General features: G+C 38.7%; 1 protein-coding gene across 2 annotated transcripts in view; it reads left to right on the plus strand.

The window, feature by feature from the left end:
* The first annotated feature begins 204 nt into the window (after window positions 1–204).
* LOC130546848 (matrix metalloproteinase-16-like) overlaps window positions 205–21681 on the plus strand; it is a 51588-nt gene continuing 30111 nt past the window's right edge. The window contains exons 1-5 of one of the 2 annotated variants that reach the window (XM_057322341.1): window positions 205–645; window positions 14622–14770; window positions 15030–15044; window positions 16036–16158; window positions 21083–21387. In XM_057322341.1, the coding sequence (XP_057178324.1) occupies window positions 535–645; window positions 14622–14770; window positions 15030–15044; window positions 16036–16158; window positions 21083–21387 (703 nt within the window). In that variant the 5' untranslated portion in view covers window positions 205–534. The remainder of the gene's footprint in view (window positions 646–14621; window positions 14771–15029; window positions 15045–16035; window positions 16159–21082; window positions 21388–21681) is intronic. The other variant, XM_057322342.1, reaches the window with a different exon arrangement.

Here is a 21681-nt window from a genome sequence, read left to right on the forward strand (position 1 = left end):
CATTATTGTATCTCAAATAGTACTTTAGCAAAAATACTGTTATTATCATTGTCATATTATTAATATTATCAGTATTGTTGTTAATACGAAAGTACAGTAGCTGTTGTCATGTATACTATAGTGTGGTGTTGGGTTTCTGATGAAGGATCGTGTGACGTCGGTCTCTGTGTTCTCCGCTGAGCGCAGCGCGCATGCGCAGAAGGGAGAGGTATGGTTGAAAACTCGCAGTCCATCGCGCCGAGCACAAGAGGAGCAGCACAACTAAATGTGACTTATCTGAGCATCATCTCATCCTCGCCTCCGGGAGACAAAGACGAGACGAGCTCTAAAACAGAAAAGCACGCGAGCAGAGCCTCCCGGAGTTACACGACATCATTATATCTCAACAACATCCATCTCGACGTGTCGACTGTTTGCCTGCCTCTAATGTTTCCAACCCACTGAGACCAGAGGGATTTATTCCTTCTTTTTCGTCTTTGCTTTTTTTGTTGACCATTAATGAGAGCAGCCAAAAAACTCTAAATACGGGTCATTATGGTTTTGTTAACGTTGCATAATAGGAAAGGGTTGAATTGCTTGTGCGCGCAGGTCTTGCTGTGGATTTTATGTGCTGTGGACGGTGAAGAACAACAGTTCAGTGTGGAGGTAAGAGATCCGGAGAGATGCTCAGAGATGTCCTTCACATCTCTAACAATAAACCCTGCGCTGGATTGCATGAGAATACGAATGCGATGAAGCAATTCAACCTTTGCACATCTAATAAAACAATGTACCCTGTAACGAACCCAAAGCAAAGTTTATCAAATGCACAACAATACAGCATGCAGCCGGAATTGCTTATAATGAAATGTAGTTTTCATACTTTTTGGCATGTATGCAAGTCACTTATTGTCTCGTCTATAAAGCAACATTGTTTTAAACCCGCTATTTTTGATCGACATTTTATGATGTTAAAGCGTAATGAAGTTTGTGTTTCTTAATGTATCATATATGATATATATATTAATGTTCACAAATATAAAGCATATACATATAACACAATTATTTTGTTAAAAATCTTGTTAAACATCTTTTTTAGGGTTGTACTTCATTAGATTTTTTGTAATGTTTATGTTCACTTCTAGAGAGAGAATTTGAATATGTTGAAATTCTTGTTTGGGTGCCTTGTTGACTTGTACAGTACTGTAAGTGTGTCAGTACTGTTGCTTGGTTAGTAAAGAAAAAGAGGTTGAGATTTCTTGGCCAATATGCTTTCATAATTCTAGTCCAAAAGCTTGTGTGTACTCTATTCTCTGCTGCTTCGGACACACACACACGCTGTGATGTTGGGTTTGTTGTATTGGCACCATCTGATTCATGAGAGGGCGGAATAAATCAACTCGACGTGACTTGATATCCGGCCAGTAACCGAAGAAATCGGCCTGTCATTACTGCCTAAATATTGTAGCAATAGAGTACGCTTTTACAGTTAAAAAAAGCAGTTCAGCAAGAGTTGGACTTTTATTAAACAGCAAAAAAATATTTTCAGAGGGGGCTCCGTCTTTGAAATGTGCCAATGCTATAAAGTCTGCTGCGAATTTACAGAAGTTACGCTCTGGTGAAACAGCTGTGTTATTTAGAATATTGAATGTTGTAATCAGGGAGTTTTTTCTTTTCTTTTTGGCGAGTAATAAATGAAACACTGGACGGGGTTGGAGAGGCAGACCGCTTGTTTATGAGTTTTACAGCTGTGTCAGATGCACGTATGACTTCAACAGGTCTGAAGTGGGTGGTGCTTGAAACACCTTGAAACACCTTGAAACATTCATTTTGATAACGGTTATTATTTCAGTCTCTTGGAGAATTGTTATTACAGATGTTTTCAGATTAGAGTTTTTCTTAGGACGGCAACAATTCTTTAACAAACTACAGTATTGGACACTATAGTCCCCAGTCACTGTGTTTTTAAGCTTTTCTTTGTAAAAAAGTCTGGTTCGAGGAAACTTTTTGATGAGATGTGCAGGCAGAAAGCAGATTTCATCGGACGCACACGCCTGGCGAAGTTAACTTCCTGTCTGTGTTTGTTGATCGGTCTGGCTAATAACTATTTATATTTAATTTATATTCATATTAAGTAATATTTATTGTATACTAATTGTTGTATTTGAGAATTGTATTTGTAATATGAAATTATAATGGGTTCTAATGCGTTTCTAATGTCTTTTCTCGTGTCGCATCCGGTGTAGACACAGTGTAAGGTTTAAACAAGAACTGGGATGAAGAGGGATGATATGTCCCAGTGGTCTCAGTGTCCAAAACGTAAAAAAATTTGCGGACAATTAGGGCTGCTCGATTATGACAAAAATCGTAATCACGATTATTTGGGCCAATATTGAGATCCTGATTATTTAATACCCACTAACTTTTGAAACAACATGGAAAATAAACGTAATAAAAATAAATGTAAAGAAATAGCACAGCTGAACCACTATAAAGGAAAGCTGTGAGCTGAGGTTTTATACCACAGGAAAAGAGAGGAGCCTTGCAAAATGGAATGCGGCACAATAATCGTTTTACCTCGATTATTTTGTTATTGTAATTGTTGAAGGTCAAAATTGACGATTACGATTTATTTTCGATTAATTGCACAGCCCTACTGGCAATGTACTCTTTGTAGCATTAACCTGATCTCGCATGAATATGTAACTATATTACGAGCTGGTATGAATTCGTACAATGTGAATTGTACAAAAACAATACTGAAGCCCCTCCCCTATCCCCCTTAACTTTTCGATGAGATGTGCAGGCAGAAAACAGATTTCATGGGACGCACACGCCTGGCGAAGTTAACTTCCTGTCTGTGTTTGTTGATCGGTCTGGCTAATAACTATTTATATTTAATTTATATTCATATTAAGTAATATTTATTGTATACTAATTGTTTTAAATAAACAGTTTGTTGAATTTTATTGTATATTAAACTTTTTTTTTTTAAATGTTGAATGGGTCGTATAACTTATTCGCATTTATAGCCAAGTAACGGTTCTTTTAGTAACCCTAAATAATACTGGCTAGACATACTTTTAACTGGCTAGCTAATGTAATTTACTTGTTATTTCTTTTGCTTGTTATCATAAATAATCTGCAGGGACTCTATTCTTTGCAAAAGTGTACTGGAAGTTAAGTTTGGGCCACAAAAACGTGCATGCGCAGTTACGTTTGTTTATGTTGTTGCTTTGAAACCGTCTATATAGTAAATCAAATCTAACACATCAACCTTTTCACTGTATTCGCAAAAATACAAACTAGACTGTACTTTTTTTGGTGTTGCCATTTTTTCTCTTTCAATGCATGCATGAAGATGAATACAGAGTTTAACAAACATGCGTATGTTTGATTCATTAGTCAGTCTGTCACATGTATTAAATGCGTTTTATAACCCCTGGTTTTTATAAATGGACGGTGATGTAAAAACAGACGTTTATTGGTGTAGTTTGGCATGTATGCTCCTTTGGTGTGGCAGAGGTTTATATATTGGTAACATCCTGCACATGTACACTGGATGAGTTTGTCTTTTAGTTCTGGGCGTGTCTAACCCAAATCGGTCCTGTTTTTGATGGCGGCCCAGTGGCCTGCTGACATTTTGACCCTCTCTGGGGAGCTGATGTCCAACTGGTCACTGGGCCAGAGCATCACCTACTTCTTGTCATCTCACAGCTTGTATTCCGTTCCACATCATTAGCACTGATTTGCCACAATACATGCTAGTTTTATTGTTCAGTTCTTCTAGTTCAGATGTTCAGTGTTCACATTCCTAGTACAGAAGACAAGGTCTCTCACTCTCTCTCGTTCCCAGTGCATTGTGGAGAGAGACATTATTAAGAGCGTGTGACAGATGGACAAAAGAAGAATTTAACTAGTGTGCGGCGAAGGCAGCGAGGTGTGTTATAAAAGAAACCATTGACAAACTATTTGGTCTTTCAGAGCGCCAAATTATTAAGAGCTGACAATGGACGTGTAATCTTTTCTTGGCAGTTCCCGCTCTCGCTGTATGTATTTCTCTCCGGAGGTCTTTCAGCTAAAGAAAGGCCTTCCAGATCCAGCGAGAGGAGTTATCTCCTGAGGACACAACTGATTTATTTTCTAATTAAAAAGCGAGATTTATTAAAGGGGGGGAGTTGTATTAATATAAATTGTGCGGATTACGGGGGTGTTATTTTATTCGTTGTATAGATTTAAGTGATTATGTCTGGTGTGAACGCGAGGAAGTTATAAAATAGCGCTGGTGCGTCAGAGCTGTCACTGTGAAGAGTTTTGTCACAGCTCTCAGACAAAGGCACATTCTTTTAAGCATGACGTGTGATTATATTTGTCACTTTGTATAACGTGATGTGTGTGCATAGAGTCAAATAGAGTTCAGCCTGTGTATTTCTATCTTAATATGTCTTTCATACTGTTAATGTAACACCGCGCCGCATCCAGTGTGGACAAAATTTGAAATTATAATAGGTTCTAATGCGTTTCTAATGTCTTTTCTCGTGTCCCATCCGGTGTAGACACAGTGTAAGGTTTAAACAAGAACTGGGATGAAGAGGGATGATATGTCCCAGTGGTCTCAGTGTCCAAAACGTCCAAAACATGTGCTGACAATTAGGGCTGCTCGATTATGACAAAAATCGTAATCACGATTATTTGGGCCAATATTGAGATCCCGATTATTTAACACGATTACTCATTAACTTTTAAAACAACATAGAAAAATAAAAACTTGGCTTTTAAACTGTGAATTCAACTGAAAAATAAATGTAAAGAAATAGCACAGCTGAACCACTATAAAGGAAAGCTGTGAGCTGAGGTTTTATACCACAGGAAAAGAGAGGAGCCTTGCAAAATGGAATGCGGCACAATAATCGTTTTACCTCGATTATTTTGTTATTGTAATTGTTGAAGGTCAAAATTGACGATTACGATTTATTTTCGATTAATTGCACAGCCCTACTGGCAATGTACTCTTTGTAGCATTAACCTGATCTCGCATGAATATGTAACTATATTACGAGCTGGTATGAATTCGTACAATGTGAATTGTACAAAAACAATACTGAAGCCCCTCCCCTAACCCCACCCCCAAACCTAACGCAACTGTCATGAAGGCAAATCGTACTAAAATATATGAATAAGATCGTACAAGTTCAAATAAATTAGCCACATCGTAAAATAGTTAAAATTTCCATGAGAGTGTTGGTAGCTCTGAGTGATTTAAAAACCAAAAATATTTGTAATCTTTTTAATGATATTCTGTATATTTCTGTATTAATGTATTTTCTCGAAAATTGCTTAAAGTTGTGCCATCATTTCATCCAAAGAGCTGCAATTATAAGTCGTTGAATCAGGTTTATGAAGCGATTCACTAAACCTGGCAATTTGTTTGAACTAATATGCAAAGCAAAGTAAACGTGTAAATATTTTGTCCAGCTCCAATTGTATGCCGGTGTTTTCTGGTTTTAATGGGTCAGATGAGGCCTACATTTAAAAAAGTGTTGCGTAACAGATGTAAAAACATATTATTAATCGCCATGCTTTGGGTTTTATCACACTTGTACAAGCCACGTGCAATTCAGACACACACACTTCATTTGCACGCTCTCAGAGCAACACGCAGCTTCAAAGAGAATACACAATGTACAACTCATCCCACAAGCCACTTATTTAACTGCATGTTTTCACTAAGGTTGTGTGTCCTGCTGAGCCGACCATGCGGGTTTGGTTCTGTCGACAGATCCGTACAAAAGCCAGAATGTTTATAAGATGATTCTTCCTGTTTTATTTCTGATGAATGCGAGATGTGTTTGCAGCTGTTTGTCCAACACAGGCTCATTGCAAATATGAACCTGTGCCTACATTTCTGCATAACCCGAAATACGTAGCTCCAGGTACAAATCGCTGCATCTTTCGTGTGGAATGTCCACTAGTGGCGTATCGGTTTTTCTCCGTGTTGATGCAGGTACATTCAAGGTTAAAAAGCAGACGATACTGAATATTATTGATGTATATATAGGTGCTCTAACCTTTTTATTTTGTGCATGTGTCTGCTTCGTAACTTTTAATAAAACACATTAGAACGGAGAAAAAACGTGCCTCTAGTGGACATTCCACCTGGAGCTATATATTTCACGTTGTGCAGAAATTTAGGCAGAGATACGTATTTACAATGAGCCTGGGCTGTGTTTGTCACATGTTCATGTAATATGAGTTGAGCTCAAAATATTGAAAACTTTAAAGGTGCAATGTGTGATAATAAGGAGGATCTATTAACAGAAATGCAATATAATATACATAACTAAGTCTTCAGACGCCTTACATAATGAAGCGTTATGTTTTATCACCTTAGAATGAGCTATTTCTATCTACATACACCGCGGGCCCCCTTACGTGGAAGTCGCCATGTTGTTTCTACAGTAGCGCTAAACGGACAAACTGCTCTACTGAGCGCGTTTCGTAAATACGCTATCTCCTTCGGCAAAGAAGCGAAAACGTGACGACATCTTCGTCCCGTGTCAGCCACCGTAGTGCTTCAACTGAGATGGGTGGAGTGAGCCGTTGCTTGCAATTTGCAACCCCACAAGATGGCGCTAAATTTCACAAACTGGACCTTTAAAGCTGCAAAATGTAAGTTTTGCCTCTATACAATTTGCATGGTTACTTTTTCCACAAAATCGTTCCCAACAGCGACTTATAAATCATTATTACAAGCTTATCAAGGTGAAAAGGCGATTAACTTTTTAAGTTGCTGTTTAATTCTTTTTGCATCCTACTGAAGACAGAAAGCGCCGTTCCTCGATAACAGTTGTCGCCTTTACATGTACAGTATGTGTGTTGTCTGTATGTTGATGTTCTCGCCTATGCACGTATTCTGTTCCCGCATTGTGTCATCGTGTGCATTTCCAGGCGAGATCAGAGTGCTCTGTGCTCGATGTAGCACGTTGAGTTCACACATGGTCTCTCTGATGTCAGTTTGGCTCTGGACGCCAAGCAGATTTTTCGCTGGGGAGGGGACGACAAGCCCGTCTGTTTATCTGTCAGTGTCCCGCTGGAGAACAGAGCACACTAGTGCGACCCAAATACAGTTGATAGACTCGCAACTTGACGCGTGTCTCTGCCTTAATGCAACATCTATTCCTGGATATTTTCTTTGTGTTTGTTTCTGTCTCTCTCTCTCTCTCTTTTCCTGTTTCACTCACTCCACTCGCTGTTTTATTTGGCTTAATGTAAGTGTGTTGAAAGAGACTGTTGCTTTTAAATCTTTAATAGCGCGGGCGATTGTTGGTGCTGAACAGATGCACATTAGGCTATCAGATGTTCGAGGTTTCCTTCTGATACTATAGGTAGCTGGAAAAAATGTCCGCACACTCCAATCCTGTGACGTCTTGATGGCAAGCACACATAAACATAGCACAGACTTTAGATATAAACAAAGTAAAGCAGTTTGTAGGATAAACATGGTAGGTTAAAAAATCATCTGTTCACCCTCTTGTCATTTCAAACCCATGTGACTTTCTTTCTTCTGCAGAACACAAAAGAAATATTTTTGGGGAGAACTGTTCCTTTAAGATTTGTAAGCACATTTCCCTGCAAAATTCTCATTACTGTAATGCGGCATTTAAAATGTTTTGCTTTTCTGGTTTCATTCTTAATCTTATGTAAACCGACACACAGCTCTCTCTGGAGGACACGAGGGAACAAACTGCAAATGAATGAAAATGGTTTCGTTTGGAATCGGGTTGAGAGGTTAAAAGCGTGCGAGATCCGTCTGAGACATTCTCTGACATTTGACCAGACCTGTCGGCAGCATTTGACGGAGGGTTTATAAAGGAGGTGGTCTCCATGGAGACCCCATGTGTCTGGTATGTGTCCGGATGAATTATTTAGTGCGGTGAAAATGGATACCAGGGAGAGATAGCCCTTACTCACACTCACTTAAGCGTGTGACGCAAGAGATCCCATGCGTGTTGTCACAGCTACTGTAAAAGAGAGCAGTTAAGCACCACTGTGTGAAAAGATCTGTTTTAAGTATAACCACACCATGTGCTCACATATAGGCCCTTTTCACAATGACGTCACTTAACTTCCGCCTTTTCACAAAGCGGTGTATCATAACATCCGTCTTGCAACAAACAAGAAGAAGAAGAACTTCCGTTTTGCTGTCGCGCTGGAATTTAACAATAGTGAGAAAAAAAACTGACAGAACACGTATTCCTACTTATCCTAGCACCTTCACTAACACAAAAAGAAAACAAAACACTTACCTTCATAATCAAACAGGTACTGTTCAACGAAGAATTTGTATCCTTTCTCTAGCTTTGATCTTGTCGTTAGCTAAAATTTGTCTGCAAGACGTTTGTGCTAAGCAGAGCGGGACGAGGGCCATGAGGGAACTGCGCGAGGCCGGTGACGCGAGTGATGACGAGCATCTCTCTCGTCCCACTCTGCTTGTCACAACGTTGTACATCATCTAGCCGTATTTGTGTCAGATGTGCAAGGGACTTGGTAAACTCCATTCTGAGGCGCTAGCGGAAGTAACTTCTTCTTCTTGAGTTGTACTGGCGGTTGGCAAACCAGCTTATAGGTGCATTACCGCCATCTTATGAACTGGAGTGCTAGCGGAAGTAACGATACACTGCTTCGCGGCAGAACGGAAGATGCGTGACGTCATGTGAAAAGGGCGTATTGACTGAATGTCTCAAAGCTGAAAATTGCCTGTGGATGCGCTACTGCACCATCTTCATTTGGACATTTTTGCTCCCAGGTTGCTTTTTATAACTCAGGAGATGATAGTTTTCAGTTGTGTTTCTTTTCCCTGTTGAAAAAAACAGCATATGCTGGGTTAGGTATGTTTTGATGCTGGTTTGACCAGCTAAGGACCAGCACATGACCAGCGCAAACCAGCATCAAAACATACCAAACCAGCATATGCTGGTTTTTTCAACAGGGTTAAAGGTGCAAGTGTGTAATTTTTTGGAGGATCTATTGACAGAAATGCAATATAATATACATAGCTATGTCTTCAGAGGTGTATTAAGAGCTTACATAATGAAGCGTTATGTTTTTAATTACCTTAGAATGAGCTATTTCTAAACACACCGCGGGTCCCCTTACATGGAATTCGCCATGTTGTTTCTACAGTAGCCCTAAGCGGACAAACTGCTCTACAGAACGCGTTTCGTTAATACATTATCTCCTTCTGCAAAGAAGCAAAAACGGGACATCATCTTTGTCCTGTGTCAGCCACCGTAGTGCTTCGAAAGGGGGGGAGGGGGGTGGAGTGAGCCGTTGTTGGCAATTCGCAACCTCGCTGCTAGATGCTGTATACACACAATATTGCACCCGTTCACTCATTCACTGCATAGGCAGCGTTGCCACAAGACAACTGCCATCCGACACAAGCCAAGCGTACAGAGGCGGCACTTCGTCTAATTAAAACAGATATGGTGACTCAAATGACATGCTGGGATCAAGCTTAGATTGCACATAGCCACAGTGTTTACACTTCGAGTAATCAGCGTGCGAATGACTAAAGCTGTTTGTGAATATTAAGCTGGGCTTGAAAAATCAATTTTTATACTGTAAAGTTAACCAATTTGTTTTGGACATCCCAAGGAAAAAATTGAAACTTCCCAACAGGCGCTTGTTTTCCTGTGGTTTTTGACAGCGGCAGTCTGTACGTGTTGCCATGGTCACATCCTCCCTCTGAGGGCGTTTCATAGCTAATGAAGCGTTCGTGCGGCCTTTGGGGTTAAGCTTTGATGTTTCTATGTGGCTAATTAGGCCGCGTTCGGCTTGTTAGCCGGCGATCCATAAAGCGCATCGCCTCTGAGGTTCAACAGTGGAGTTCGGTGTTTAGACTACGTATGGCGTCAGATCTATCTGGCCTGCGTTGTATCACGGTTGACCTTTTTGGAGTTAAGAATGGCTATGTTCTGAATGAAATGCTAACTTTATACTGAGCAGTTGCTTCTTAAAGGGGTAGTTCAGGCAAAAATGAAAAATCTTTTAGAATTGACTCTCCCTCGTGTGATTCCAAACCTGTATGACTTTGTATGACCTGTAAGAAAGTCATACAGGGTTTAAAACAACATTCAAACAAAATGATGAAGAAGGTTTTCATGTTTGAGTGAACAATCCCTTTAATGGTTTTAAGGTCTTTGCTATTATCTTAAACTGCTGGTCCCAGACGTTCTTTTGGCACACGTTCTATACCCCGGTTGTGGTTCATAAAGGTTTAAGTCTTTTTCAGGCTTCCTCAAGCATCTTAAATCCGAAACCACCTCAGACTCTCTTCCCCTCTCTAGAGGTCCCCTGGGAGAACTGCAGCCCACATAAAACCTTTCCTTCTTCTTAAAGACACACTAACTTCACAACGAAATTGAGCAGATATTTATAAATGAATAAGTCATACGCCTTTTGTCACCAATGAATAATGCATAATGTAAAAAAATACAGATTCTGTCTATCTTTACTGTATTGAATGAGGCAACAGTGTTGTGGGATGGAGTGATTTATATGTAGGTGTAAGGAAACATTGACCTGCTGTGTGTAGCAGCTCTCTGACAGGAGCAGATAAGAGAGAGCATGCAATATGGCAGCTCTCACAGGACAAAGATGTCGTCGCGTTTTCGCTTCTTTGCCGAATGAGATAACTTATTTACTAAACGCGCTCTGTAAGAATAGTTTGTCCGTTTAGGGCTACTGTAGAAACAACATGGTGAATTCCATGTAAGGGGACCCGCTTCACGTCGGGTCCTGATCACACTGTCGGGGCTTGTTTCTGCTATAACAACCGGCTTCCTGTACATTATCCCTTACATGTGGCATTCCTCAGAAGCAAACGTAGACAGTATTGTCATGTTTGGGTGAACTGTCCTTTTAAGACTTTATTGAATGTACTGCCTTAGAAAGAGCCAGACACCTTAAATAATCCAGATGTGTTGATAATTAAATAACCTTTAAACTTGATATGAAATCAAAATGACTCTATTTACTTAAATAACACTGATTTTTTGCCGTGAAATTTGCCTCTCTATCGCCATCTGTGTTTGAAACATAAAATTGCAGGTTGCTTTACGTTTTTATCTTTACATGTGTTGAAGTCATATGATGTCCTACCGACATTTTCTACAAAATCTGACCTCGCAGCTCAAATTTTAAATCAATTTAATAGGGATTTTGAGATATTTTTAATGAACTTCAATAACTGAGTTTCGTTACTTTTAACCATAAATGTTATGGATTGAAGATTAAAGAGAAAAGGTAAGCTTTTGTAATTCTCATAATGATTACTTGCTTCATCTTTTAAATATAAATTTGACATAACAAAATTGCTATGAACTACAATGGCATAAAAAACAGCTCTTGTGGGATTCAAACCAGCAACATTCCAGCTACCAGCCTTGAGCTTTAGCCGCTACAGCATACCGCTCATCGCTAAAGTTGATTGTGTTTGTTTTTGTTGATGGGCTTTGCCAAGATTTGAGATCTTTCTCAACCTTTGAGGTTTTGAAACAAAGCTTTGAAGTAGTTTATCTAGAAAACTGTACCTAAGCGTTCTAAACAAATAGAGGAATATAAAACCCATGGTGTAGGCGCTGGGCAGCAATAGCTGTGTGGAATTGTGTCAACTGGAGAGTTGTGAAATGAAATATTACCACCTCTGCACAGTGCCACCCACAAAACGTGACTCGCTTTTGTAGTGCTCTTGTAGTGCCCTCTCGCTCATCAGATCTGGTGATTACAGAACACTTCATCAAACTTGCCTGTAACTTCCTGAACTACCTTGGATCCCGTTCCAACGTCAAATTAGGTTGGGATTTTTAATTATTGAGTAGGATACGGTGCCAACTATCAATGGTTCCTGTGCAGGGAAGAACAGCCGAATGTGATTTAGGATATGGTAGCGTGTGGTGCCACGTCCTATCCCACACGTGCCATCATCCAGGGGTTAAAGTCAAGTGATGGGAAGTTCTTAATTTGTAAGGAAATAATGGATTTAATTTCTTTCTTGTGGATTTTATCTTGTGTTTTCAAGCTCAGCTTTCCTGTAGCTCAGTGGTTAGAGCATGGCGCTAGCAAAGCCAAGGTCATAGGTTCGATCCCAGGGATTGCACATTCTTAGAAACAAATGTATAATGCAACGTAAGTCGCTTTGGATAAAAGCGTCTGCCAAATGCGTAAATGTAAATGTAAGCTACTGTATATGTTTTACCCATGACCTTTGCACTGCTTGCACAAAGCTCTACTAAATGAACTACAGAATGTTTGCATGTGTGAAGTTGGATTGAAATCATGCTGGTCTGTAGTTCATTGCTACACAATACACAACAAAGCATAAATCTGATTATAATATTACACGCAACACACAATAACACATGTAAGAGAGTGAGAGTGTGTTATGTCATTGAAATGTTTGTGTGTATACTGTATATCTAAACTGTATTTCTGTTATTCACCTGACATGAACCTGAACATCTTTTGTATTCGTGCCTGCTTAAAACTCAGTGTTTCCTGGCAAATAACACGAAACATCTGTGTGCGATGTGTAGAAAGACCTCTACGCCTCAAACCAAACCCAGCCCTCTTTGATAGTAGTGCAAACTTATGGTGTACACCCCTACACATAATTATCTAAGTAGAACATGTTCCTGGATCGATATCTTTGTTGGTCCTGGAACGATTTTCCCATATACAAATCAGATTCTGAAGTTAGTGGGATAGGGTTACATTAAACTGGTCTGATGTGATAAAGTGGTATCATGTCTGCTCTTGTAAATGAGACACAGCCATGTCAAACAATGGGATGTTGTTGTCGTTGTTGCTTGATGTCTGTTTTAATGGTGTTGCAATGAATAGCCCTGCCAAAACACCATATATCGCGTTTCATCGTGCTACAATTTCAATTTTCGTGTGAACCACTGGAAACCAGCATCAGATTGTATTTAAAGGAAATGTTCAGCCAGAAATGAAAATGCACCCATAATTTACATAATAAACCCTCGTGCCATCCCAGACGTGTATTAATTACTTTCTTTAGTTAAACACAAACGAATAGTTTTAATTGGTAATGTTTTGTGAGTAGTTGTCATATGCATGTTTTGTCAGGAGACACGCAAGAACCAATGAGATTTGAAGTTATTGACGCACTACATGTTTTCAGTTGGCGCTTAGATCTATTGGTTTAATAAAATGATTGGTAATACTTTACAATGAGGATGTTGTTTCTACAGTATCCCTAAATGGACAAACTGCTTTACAGAGCGCATTTTGTAAATAGGTTATCTCCTTCTGCAAAGAAGCGAAAACATGACGACATCTTAGTTTCGTGTCAGCCACCGTAGTGCTTCGAAAGGGAGGGGGGAGGGGTGGAGTGGGCCATTGGTTGCTATTTGTAACCTCGCCACTAGATGCTGCCTAAATCTCCACATTGCTCCTTTAACTAATGTTAACAACTTTCGATTTTAAAAAATGGTCACACTTCAGAATAGGGGGCAATTCCCGCTATTAACAAACCATTAACTAAGACTTTTTCCCCAATAAACTCTTAATTTGTTGCTTAATAGTAAGTAAGGTAGTTGTTAGGTTAAGGTATTGTGTAGGATTAGGGATGTAGAGTATGGTCAAGCAGAATATGTGCTCTATGAGTACTAATAAACAGCCAATATGCCAATAACAGGCATGCTAATAACAACTAGTTAATAGTGAGAATTGCCCCCTATACTGAAGTGTTACCAAAAAAATATATAAGTAAATGCTGAAATGAGCACGAACTAAGAATAATAAATGCTCCAGAGGTATTGTGTATTGTTGATTGTAGTTCATGTCAGCTATTGCAAAGAAAGTAAGTCAAATACATTTGGGATGGCGTGAGGGTGAGTAAATTATGAAAGAATTTTCATAATTTATGTTTCTCTATTCCTCGAAAAGGCTTAATAATGTAAGTTCAGTTTTTTAATGCACAATATTTTCTTATTTAGTCCTCTGAGTTTGTCTTAAAATACTCTGTTGTCTCTTGAACATTTTTTGTGAGATAAACCCACAAAGGGTTTTCAAGATCCAGATGAGGATTTTAAAGTATCAGCCACTATTTTATACGCCCAATTTGACTTTAAGAAAGGCCTCTTAAGGATACGGCCAATCTCATAGCTGGAGGAGAAATCCCGGCTCCATCTGAACTAGAGAGAGAGTGAGAGAGTAGGTGATGATTCACACACACCCACATACACACACACACACACACACACACACACACACACACACACCAGTACACACAGTGTCATGATGAATGTCGTGGAGTTGTGATGCATTTGGCTGTTCGCTGGAGGCAGCAGATGGGTCAGAACAGGATCCGTATAGGCAGTTCCTGCTGCTTCTCATACGCAATAATGAGAAAAGAACACTTCAAAACAAACTCAACATTCTTTTTAATCGGCTAATGGGAGAAACAGTGGCAGCAGCAGTGTTTCAACCAGAATCTGTCGACATGAGTTGTTTAAGTTTTGCTAAGAGAAAATCATTGCATGATCCTTTTCCTTAATTTTATGTGGTTCAGTGGCATAGCTGGATTTTAATTGTTCTCTCTCTGTCTTTCTCAGGCTTGGCTGCAGAGGTATGGGTACCTCCCCCCCACAGACCCCAGAATGTCCGTCCTGCGGGCGGATCAGACCATGCAGTCTGCTATCGCTGCTATGCAGCGTCTCTACGGCCTTAATGTCACTGGTGCACTAAATAGGAACACTATTGAGTGAGTATCACTTGTAATTATATACTACTACTTAAACACACAGTCCCTCACACACACATTTACCCGGCCAGACAAATTAAGATGATTAGACGGTTAGTTTTGAATAGTTATGAATTTGAATAGTTATGATCTGTGTGTTATAATCGTGCATACTGAATGTAATGTTTAGCACGTCACAACATCTGGCCGCCAGAATCATTGACATCATAACTCTTATTTGCTCATTTGCTCTGTTTGTTTCCTTTCTGCTTCTGCATAGTGAAAACACCTTAAGGTGAGGCTGATTCTCCTCCTGTGGTTTGTTCTTTGCCTTCAAACCTCTCTCTCTCTCTCTCTCTCTTTTAAAGTTATCCTTCCTTTTTCTTTCTGTATCTCTGAATGAGCTGTATTTGAAGATGTTGTCATTAGGATATCAAGTCAGGGTGCCCAGGGTACCCTTACAAAATTTACTCTGGCATGATTATGTTTTTCTTTGAAGTACCATGGAAATATCATAGCGTTTCCTTTTAATACCACTCCCACAGTATTATTTGTAAGGGTGAGCAAAGCTTTGATGTTTACCAGTGTCTTGCATACAAACGCATAAAGTATATACATACAAATGAAAATATTGTTTTTAAATAATATTTTTGTTGTGGTTCCTGTTAAAATATTTAAATGTCCATGGGTTGAATTTTAGAAGTGGAAAAGTTTTTTTAACACATTTGCAAACAACAGCATTCTTGTTTGAAGCATAAATCTGACAAAATGTTTTGAGATTTGCAATGACAACAAGACGAATCTATTTGCAAACTTTATTAATAATTATTCTTTGAATAATTAAATAAAAATAAAGTTTTATTTTTGCTTCATGGGTGAATTTCAAAACAAGTAAATATCGTTTTAAGGATGTTTAGATGTTTTATGGTTGTGAAAGGATTTTTTTCAAGGTATTTTTATTTGTAGTTAATATCAAAGAAAATCTTGTTGAATGAGATGAGATGCCATTACTGTACCATATTTTGTCATTTTCTGTTTCTCATAAAATTTCAAAATAGATTTAAGATGTTTTGCTTAGAAAAGGTAAATAAATAAAGCTAATAATTATACAATAAGTACAAATACTTATTGATGTTGATCATGTAAATAAATATTTGGAATTTAAGACAGTATTCCAGAATCAAGTAGGAATTAATAAAGGAAAATTTTAGTGCATAGTGCATAAAACTGTGTGTTGTGAATGTGATCAAGTGCGGTGTTAATGAGTTTGTTACTTTCTCTCCCAGCTGGATGAAGAAGCCGAGGTGTGGGGTGCCTGACCAGTTCGGTGGTGCCTCAAAATTTAGCGTCCGAAAAAGACGTTACGCCCTCACAGGGCAAAAGTGGCAACATAAACATATCACATACAGGTAAGCCACATCAACTTTCCGTGTGTGTGTGTTATGAAACATATTTGAGTAGGTGTATAAGATTTATTCCATAAATAAGACCAATTTATATGATAAGAACAATTACATAACATATTGAGAATTGTTTTTAAAGAAAAACTCTCACATTAAGTGTAATCTTTATGTTTTGTGTTGCTTTTAGGCATATGTCTAAACAAATTTAGTGAGGTTTATGCTTAGATGAAACAAACATTATGACATGTTCTTTAAGCAAACAACATTTCGCTTCTCAAGTAAATTGGACTTGTTTATGGGCCTTGTCGTGTTATACTGTATTTTTATTGGAAATCAAGACTCAAATACTCCATCCATCTGTCTCTCCCGGCAAACCTCTTTCTCACGCTGCATGTAAAAGTCAACAGAGCTTTATTAGAATGCATTCTAAAGTACTTGTACTTCACAAGACGAATGCCATAGACGAACCATTTTTGGTTCCACAAAGAACCATCTCTTTCTTACTTTTTTATAATCTTCATATGTTAAAGGTTCTTTATGGAACTTCTATTGCATCGAAGAACCTTTTGAAGCACCTTTTTTTTAAGAGTGTAGTGTTATTTACCTTTCTGTTTTTATATACTGTATATTTATCTTTCTAACATTGTGATTTCGGTCCTCTCTGTATTATGTTAATACGATGGTCTCTACTGTAAACCAATAATAATGGGATGATAATCCCACAGTCTATTGTTTCTTGTGCTGTATGACATTATATTTGGATTGAAATAATCTGCTTGACAGTAGTGGTGTTTTGTGCAAATATTGAAAGATTTATTTTCAACCCAGCATTAGGTCAAATAGGGACAAACCCAGGCGTTGGGTTAAATTAACCCAGAAAATGTTCATATTTGACCCAACATTGAGTTAAAACAACCCAGCATTTTGGACAGAAACCATTTTTAACCCAACCGTTGGGTTTGTCCGTTTTTGACCCAATGCTGGGTTCTTCCACCCAAAAAAGTAGTCCCACTTTAAAGTATGATTCAGACAACCCGATAGATTGAATACTAAATGTTTTTACTGAATAATTAATGGGAGCACAATAGAAATACAAGATTCACACGTCTGCTTCCCTCCAACTGTTTGCTTGTAACTCTTTAAGTGTAAGTGGATTAATTTAAAAGTGCTTTTTCATTAGATTTTCTCAGCTGATGGACAAGATTTAATTATTTTCTTTTTATAACGCACAACATGTCACACATTGTCAACAGAGACTGACTGTTCATTATTAAGCTTTTTAACAGCAACATAACAAATAAATAAAGACATGACATATTGATTTGATTTTGTTGTGTAAAAGGTGATGGAGTGATGAGAGACAGCTGTTGCCAGGGACAACCGACAATATAAATTTTAGCAGTCATTATGCAATATACGTATATGAAATATTTGACAGTGAAAATGCCATGACTTAGTAATTATTTTCGATTATAATTGATTTAGCAGTAGTCAGCCATGAGAGAGAGAGAGAGAGAGAGAGAATAATTATGTAATGGAATGCAGCCTGGTGGCTTTAGGCAGGAGTGTGTGTGTGTGTGTGTGTGTGTGTGTGTGTGTGTGCGTGCGTGCGTGCGTGCGTGCGTGCGTGCGTGCGTGTGTGTGTAGTCAGGCACAGCAGATGGGTGGGCAGATGTTCCCCACAGCACTGCCTGCTCTCTTGTCTTGATCCGGACTGTTCCACCTTTCACCTTCCCCTAACCCTGGATTATACCATGTGAACACATTCACACAGTGAACCTATATCCCCTGCTATATCAACCACCAACAGTGTACTGTATGTGTGTGTTATTCTGGGCTGTTGAGAGTATGTAATTAACCTGGTCTCAAAGACGTCTGTGTCCTCATAACCACAGACACACACACGCACGCGCACGCACGCACACACACACACACACGCACGCACGCACGCACGCACGCACGCGCGCGCACGCACACACACACACACACACTCATTCACATAACTAACATGGATTCAATAATGCCAGCTGAGAGCGGATAAAACAAGTGATTTGTTGTGTATTCAGAGTCAGGGCAGATGCAGAGTTTGAACTTTGGTGTTTAAATGGGTTTAGAGAGCATAAATAATGCTTCAGTGTTGGAACGAGCGTGGTAATAGATCTTGGTTTTGTCGAAGCCAGCCTGGTAATTTCTCAAATGCTTTGGAAAATAAACATTTCAAGCACATTTTCTCTAAATAACAACCAAGAACTGGAGCAGAACTAGTGGTCGACCGATATGGGATTTTTAATGGCCGATACCGATATTAAAAAAGCATTGTGGCCGATTGGCCGATAAGAGGCTGATATAACACAAATGCATATAGCAAAGTATAGTACTATTGCATAGATCTGTAATTTGTAAATAAATATTATTGTTGATCAGGCCTGGCTCCACGGGGGGGCCAGGGTGGGGTTTGCCCACCCTATCAGAAGCTTTTCCCACCCTGCCTCCACCCAGAGCCGTGGAGAGAGAGGATCCGTGAACCGCCGTTGCTGTGAAAAACTGTTCCATTGCAGTGAACGGAGTTGGCGTGACTCTCTCTCTTAACGACTCTGTGTCCACCCTTTATTACCCCACACCACATAACAGCCAATCACAAAATTAATGCGATATTCAAGTCAGCTCCATATTTTTTTTTTCTGTTTTCCCTTTTTTTGCAGAGACAGTCTTAGAAGTTAGTCATCTCATTTTTTTTTTCATTAAGACTGGTCATAACTTCTTTAAATCAGTTACATAAAAAGGTAGATTAGACTAATAGAACTGAAAAGTAAGACCGATAAGAGGCTGATATAACACAAATGCAATTGAATGAGTAAATGAGATACAGAAAATTGGGCTAAAATGAATAAAATATAGCAATTTAAACAAATAGTTGATACTTACCATATACTTTTTGTATCTCATCCACCTTACATGACCTCTTTACTATGGCCATATTACATTTACTAAGTGGCAAATGCCTGCTTTACATCTTAGTAGCATTTTATGAATAGAATGCTAATGTGATGTATGGGAGCCAAACAGAAAAAAATGATTGTCCGTTTTAAAAATATATCGCCTGATATATCGGCAATATGTCAGTCTATCACTAAGCAGAACTATAGCAAAAATCTGTAATTTGTAAATAAATATTATTGTTGTTGATATAAATGGATTTCATGGACATGTGTGTACGAAGGCATTTGTATTTCTGACATCATTTATATTATTTATAATAAAAGATACCACTCTCTTGTGTCAAAATATAAAGATTTAATTTCATCTCAATCAAAAATCACACCCTGCCAACCAAATGCTGCTTGGTATCCAAACATGATGTAAATGTATGCATTATTTAATGATTTCCTAACATCTAAAGAGTCAAGCTAGTATCTAGCAGAAGCAGCAACTCAGGTGTTGGAAGGTTTGTAGGACACCTCACACTCTAAAAAACTGTCTGCATGGCAGCTGTGATGAGAATCTAAGCCGAGGAAAATAAGAATCTGAAGGGTCATAAAGTTCACAGACAGGATGATGATTTCTAGGTACTGCAACTGAGAGCGAGAAGAAAATACAAGAGGAGAAGCCAGATGTTGATCGAATAGTTCGCAGGAAATAGACAGAACAACTGTCTGTGAATGATATCCAAACCTTATCACACACCACCTGGACAGAGAGAGCTTCGGTTCCAATGAGATACTATTTCTTGTAAATATTTCAATTAAATTCCTCATCACATTTGAGAAGACTGGTGTTCTATTGTTAAATGAAAGTAATTTGACAGCCATTATACTAGGCATTAACACAAAAGGCAAATGAAAAGAAAACATCCCTGATGTGACCATTGAGAATATGTAATACTACAATACAAACAATACAAAGTGCCAAAACGCCCAAGTAGATGTCTTATATTTACGGTTGGTTTAATAAGGTTTTCATATGTCAAAGGTTTTGTATAATGATTTCTAAACTGATTGACAGTTGTCTCTGGCAACTGATTTTGTATAGCTGTGCTTGATCTTGTCTCTTGAATCATTCTGCTGAGCTTTTTTAAAACGAAATATTTTGTGTATGTAACTATTTACTAATGGCATTCTGTTCTCTAAAGTTTCCTTGAAAAACGTGCATTTTTAAAAGTGGACTTGTTGATGGTCGTGTCATTTGTATAGTTAATTTTGCCAGGCTGACTGTACATTGTGCAAAAATCTACTTAACGAGACAGTTCCCCCCAAAATAAAGATTCTGTCTTTATCTACATACCCTCATGTCATTTCAAACCTGTATGACTTCCTTTTGTCCGCGAAATACAAAAGAAGATATTTTGAAGAACGTTCAAACAGCATTGTCCCATATTGACTTCATTATGGACACAAAACCACTGAGACATTTCTCAAAATAAATGTTTGTTGTGTTTCACAGAAAAAAGAGTCATAAACAGATTTTATATACAGGATGAATAAATGACAGAAGTTTTATCTTGGGGTAAACTTTCCCTTTAGCGACAGTATTGCTTCATTATTGTAGGCAAAAGTAAAAAGGTCATTTTCATTAAAAAGGGCCATGTGCTTTGAAAAATCCCTTTTAAAATGTGTTTTAAACATTTATGAAAGCTTTTAAGGTTTAAAGACTGGCCACATCAGGCGACTTCTGTGGTGCAGTAAATTGTTGAAAATCCTAATAGGAAAATAAATCCCATCCAATAAATCCCAATCCTGTTTCAACATCTGTATAACCTCAAGCAGAGGAAGAAGATGCTGTTTCTTTCTTTCCTTGACATTTTATGGGGTGGGATACTCATGTTCCAAACCTAGGTGGTTTCAACCAACATATAGATAAATATATGTTTTGACACCTGTCTAAAAGTATGCTCAGTTTTCCTATTCTAACTGCTGTCGTTTACTCTTTCCAGCATAAAAAACACTACGCCTAAAGTGGGCGCTGAAGAGACCCATAACGCCATTCGCCGGGCGTTCGATGTGTGGCAGAGTGTCACGCCGCTGCGGTTCGAGGCCGTGCCCTACAGCGACCTGGAACGCAACAAGAAAGACGTGGATATTACTATCATTTTCGCCTCAGGTTTCCATGGCGACAGCTCACCCTTCGATGGAGAAGGTGGTTTTCTTGCGCATGCGTACTTCCCCGGGCCGGGGATCGGAGGAGACACACATTTCGATTCGGATGAGCCGTGGACGTTGGGGAATCCTAACCATGACGGTATGTAAACCGGTTTATATCAGTCACTATTCATGTTGGTGAATTCATCTTAAAGATGCTACCGGTGGCTTGTTGTGTATTTTCTTCGAGCACCTTAATGCAAGTGTACTATATCGTAATGTGAGTTTTTCATTGATTTTAGATTTGCTCACTCCTTAATGGCATGTAAAAGCAAAATAAAGTCGTTTTGTTTGTGGTTTGAAGTCTGAATTGCTTGTGACGTTCTGTTGGATAAAAGGATGGCTAAATGACTCAATTGAATGTAAATGTGGGTGTTCGTAGGCCAGCTTAAGC

The sequence above is a fragment of the Triplophysa rosa genome, linkage group LG23, assembly GCF_024868665.1.
Source record: "Triplophysa rosa linkage group LG23, Trosa_1v2, whole genome shotgun sequence".
Lineage (NCBI taxonomy): Eukaryota > Metazoa > Chordata > Actinopteri > Cypriniformes > Nemacheilidae > Triplophysa > Triplophysa rosa.